The sequence below is a fragment of the Charadrius vociferus genome, unplaced genomic scaffold, assembly GCF_000708025.1.
Source record: "Charadrius vociferus isolate BGI_N301 unplaced genomic scaffold, ASM70802v2 scaffold930, whole genome shotgun sequence".
Lineage (NCBI taxonomy): Eukaryota > Metazoa > Chordata > Aves > Charadriiformes > Charadriidae > Charadrius > Charadrius vociferus.
This window is the reverse complement of record NW_009646516.1, coordinates 23,456-27,802: the sequence shown is the minus strand read 5'-3', so window position 1 is coordinate 27,802 and position 4,347 is coordinate 23,456. Positions and strand designations below refer to the sequence as shown.

Genomic DNA, 4,347 nt, shown 5'->3' with positions numbered 1-4,347 from the left:
GGCTGGAAGTGGGTGAGGGCACAGGGAGACCCTTCTCCATTCACAGACAAATGGGTGGTTTGGACACCCTGCATTGGCTCCTCTTGCACAACTATCCCTTAAGCTGAGAAAGACATCCCTGGCTGCCCTGCCACCAGTGACCATCAAACCTTGTAGTACTCTGTGTCAGCCAACAAATGCCCAGGAAGGCAGGTTGTCCGGGAGTGTCATCAGCCCCACAAGCTCTTGAGGAAGGGCGTTCCTCTTGCTATGGCCAGAGCTCCTGTGGGGTGGTGGGGTGACGTGTGTGGGGCTCTGGAAGATAATTTTCTTGCAGAATAGCAGGAGTGGTAATGCAGGAAAAAGCCTTTGAGATAACCTCTCCCCTCCACCACCCACTCCAGGGGCCACGGCCTGGAGGCATCACCAGGGAAAAGTCACCCATGCTGCTGAATGTATCAAGGTTGGAAATTGGAGCTAAGGGTGTTGGAGCTGAGGGTGGTCAGCACAGAAGTGGGGACAGTGAAACAGTTTATTTCTGAAGGAGATGAAATTGATCTGATACAGAGCATGCAAGAGAAGGTGAAGATCAGCAAGGACGAGGGTACTGGGTGCGCTTCTCAAGAGTGCTGAAGGCAGGTGCAGAGCTCTTGACTGCTGCATTGGTTTCCCCAGAGGATTTGTGCTCAGGAATTGGCTGCCATTCTGGAGGGAGAGGATTTTTTTACATGTAAATCTCATCCATTTTGATTAGTGGAAATGTCTCTTGGCAGCCAGTCCAGTCTCATGTCCTATTTCCTACATGAAAATCCAGTTGACTTGGTAAAAGAGTACAAGTGCAAGGATGGAAAGCCCCCAAGCCATGTCCTCCACTGAGAGGGAATCATCGCTAATGAAGCGTATCTCCTAGTATTTGAAGACCAAAAGTTTCAGTCTCTCTTCTCCAGTGTCTTCCTTCCAAAGTTGTGGGAGGGCTTCCTCAGGCAAGAGCGCACACCCATCTCCTTTCACAGCTGCATGGCCCAGCTGTACTCCTGCCAGCTCCTAGGCAGGGAGCAAGGCTTCTTTTCACATCCTATGGCCACTGCTTGGCTATCTGCACCCCACTGCACTATGCGGCCATCATGCCGCAGGCTGTGTGGTTCTGGCTGGTGACAGAGACGAGGCTTGCCTTCTCTCTGTCTCCTTCTCTGCGTGCAATACTCACCTTCCATATGGCATAGTGTAGGTCCAAACACATCTACCACTTTGCTGATGTTCTCTAGTATTTATGTTAGGTCTTACGTGTTAGGTTTTACATGTAGCATCTGAAGGACTTGCCTAGAGCCATTCTGAGAGGCTGAGAGCTGGCAGTGGACATCTGGTTCTCAGGGGTATGTGTGCATGTTCATGGTCACATACACATCAGTTTGTTTGTGTGCATGTGTGCCTGGGGTAATGCACATACAAGCGTGAGTGTGCACAAATAGCTTGTGTTTGGTCACATCTTTCCATGAGTGTGCATGTGTTTTAGAGCATGCACGAGCCTTCATGCAGGTGAGCATGGATGGGTGTGCTGTTGGTCTGCATACATGAAAGTGTGTGGGCATAGATGTCTGTGCGGATATGTGCTTTTATATGTGTAAATCTCTGTACATAGGTGTGCACATAAATCTGTTTGCACATATATCCGTGCAAGGAGTATGCATGTCTGTAAGCATGTGTGCTTGAATATCTGTGTGTACCTGTTAGTACTGGGGGGTGGCTGTACCTGTGTCTCCACCTGGGCTCCTTTGGAAGCATATGTGCACACGCCTCTTTATAAGTGCACACATATGAGTTACTCTTTGGGTATGTACGAATTCACGTGTTTGGTTGTGCCCACGTGTGTGAGATTGCGTGTGCACACATATCGGGGTGTGCGCATGTCTGTGAGTGTGCATACCTCTGTATGTGTATAGGGGGTGTGTGTGTGCACCCATGAGGGTATGTCAAAGGTCTTGCTAAAATCAAGCTACACCCCAGCCAGTGCACCTCCCATTCCCACAGTGCCAGTCACCTCCTCATAGAAAGCAATGAGGTTGGTGAGGCTTCATTTGCCCTCTGAAAACCCATGTGAGCTGCTCCCAAGACCCTTCCTGCCTTTCATGAGTTTAGAGAAGGCTTCTGAGAGTATTTGCTCCATCTTCCTTCTAGGGACTGAGGAGAGACTGCCCAGTCAGCTCCTTTTATACCCCCAGATGCATCCCAAGTGGTCCCATGACCTTGTGTATGTCCACATGTTAGTAAGAACTCCTTAGTTCCCACGTCCCCTTCCTCCCCTGGGTTGTTGCACGGCCGAGGAAGCTCCCTGCACCAGCGTGTCTTGCACAGCACAGAGGTACACGGCACTGTCAGAGACCTCGACTTCCTCCAGCTGCAGGTGGCTGTATTTCCCTGCGGTGTTCAGCAAGGTGGTGAAACGGCCACTCTGCTTGCGACCAGCTGCTGTGTGATATGAAACTAGCTGGGGACCTTGACCTTTCCTCTGCTGGTACCAGAACAAGATGTAAAACCTTGGGGTCTGATAGGTGCAAGTTGTTTGGAAGGTGTCTCTCTGTTTCACTGTGACTTGTCCTTCTTCCTGAGTGACGGCGATCTGTCCCATGGTGCCTGGAAGAAAGTGAAAGTCCGTGGCTTTTCAAGTGGGAAGCAACCCAGGAATGCATTAAAAAAAAATGGTATAGAAGGCTCCCTGTCATTTGCCCTGTGGGAATATCCTGAGGCCTGAGGCATGTGGAGAAGAGTTTTGGGCAACAGCTTGGAGCTCTGGGCACAGTGTAGACCATGAGATGCGCTGTGCTGTATCCCTGCTCCTCTTCCCTTCCCCATCCCACTCATCTCCGAGGGGTCCTAACTCCCTACATACCTGCAATGATGAGCCGAATGGTAGAAAGAAATCCCTGGCTGTGTCAATATCCAGGAGAAATCTGGAAGACACGGTAGACATGTGCCACCCAGAAGGCAGAAAGGGACACCCATTAATGTCAGTGGGATGAGAGCTGTAAGGTCCCTGGAGGAACATTGATAGGTTTTGCTGATTTGCATTGGAAAGGGAGAAATGTGAGAGCGCAGAGAGTGATGTGGTGACAGCAAGTGGATCAGAAGAGAAAGGCAGAGAGAAATGGATTGGAGGTGAGAGAGAAAAGCAGGAGAAAGGGTCTGAGGTATCTCTTCTCTCTCTTTTCTTTTCATTTCTAAAAGTAAGAGCATCTTGAGAGAACTGGTGCAAACCTGCAAAGTTGAGATGTTATTTCCCAGCGTTTCCAAGAGTAGATCGTGGCATGGTCCTGATAATGCTGGCAAGGGTTTCCTTGGGAGAAGTATGTGTTGATGAAAAGCCAGGACTTACCCAGCAGTTGCCCGAGGCAGGCCGTGAGGACGAGAAAACCAAGGTGCATGTTGAGACCAACCTGCCTGTTGGTCGAGTGAGACAGAGTCAAAAAAACACCTCCCAGCCCCGACAGAACAGAGCTGCCGGAAACAACTCTATTGGGGGAGCAAAGGAAGAAGCGGGTAAGAGCAGTGATGTGTTCTTCCTGTGCCTGAAATGAACTCCTCCTGGGTTTCTCCCTCCTCCAGCAGCAACACCTGGGGCTCCCTCAGCCAGTGGCCTTCTCAGCCTTTCCCCATTAAGAGTGCCTGGGCACTCTTGGGGCTGCAGTGTTGGGAAGGGGCTGTTGCCAGTCAGCTCACAGTGGAGTCCTCACTTCCCCAGCTAGAATCACCTGCTCTTCTGCACATCCACTGCTGGTCATTTGGGGGGTCAGGGGTTTCTTCCGCAGTGAGGCTTCACATCTTTCCTTGGGGTCCTCAGCTATCTGAGGCTGTTGCTATTTCTTTTGGGAACAGAAGTCTCTCCACTTCCTGACAGCAAGACGCATGAGCCCTCTGACACCTTCTTCCATCTCCACTTGCTGGCACCCAGACCTTGCTCACACCCCAGTCCCTCCAGCTGCTGGCACAGAGATCGACCCATCTGGTCACCACAGGCCTCTTCTCCCCTTGCTGGCACTGAGACCTTGCCGCACACACCCTGCTCCATCCCATTGCTGGCACCCAGGCCTACAATCCCCATGGCCATTGGTTGTTTGCCCAGTTACTGGCACCAGATCTCTCTTTCACATCACTCGCTCCATTTCCTGACACTCAGACCTTGCAGCACTCGCATGTGGGAAAGGGAGTGAAGATACACAGAAGGACGGTTAAGAAAGGATTTCGGAAGAAGGCAGGGGGGACTGTGGAGATCAGGCACAGCGCTCATCCCAAGCGCACTGACCAGCTCCTGCTTAGCTGCACATACCTCCTCTTATCCTTCCTCCTCTCTGTTGCCTCCCCTTGCTCCTCCCC

General features: G+C 51.3%; 1 gene segment (V, D, J or C); it reads right to left on the bottom strand.

The window, feature by feature from the left end:
* Positions 1 to 2,254: 2,254 nt before the first annotated feature.
* LOC104286307 lies at positions 2,255 to 3,413 on the bottom strand. The segment is given in 2 exon segments: positions 2,255 to 2,610; positions 3,350 to 3,413. Coding segments are annotated over 2 exon segments (405 nt in total).
* Positions 3,414 to 4,347: the final 934 nt, after the last annotated feature.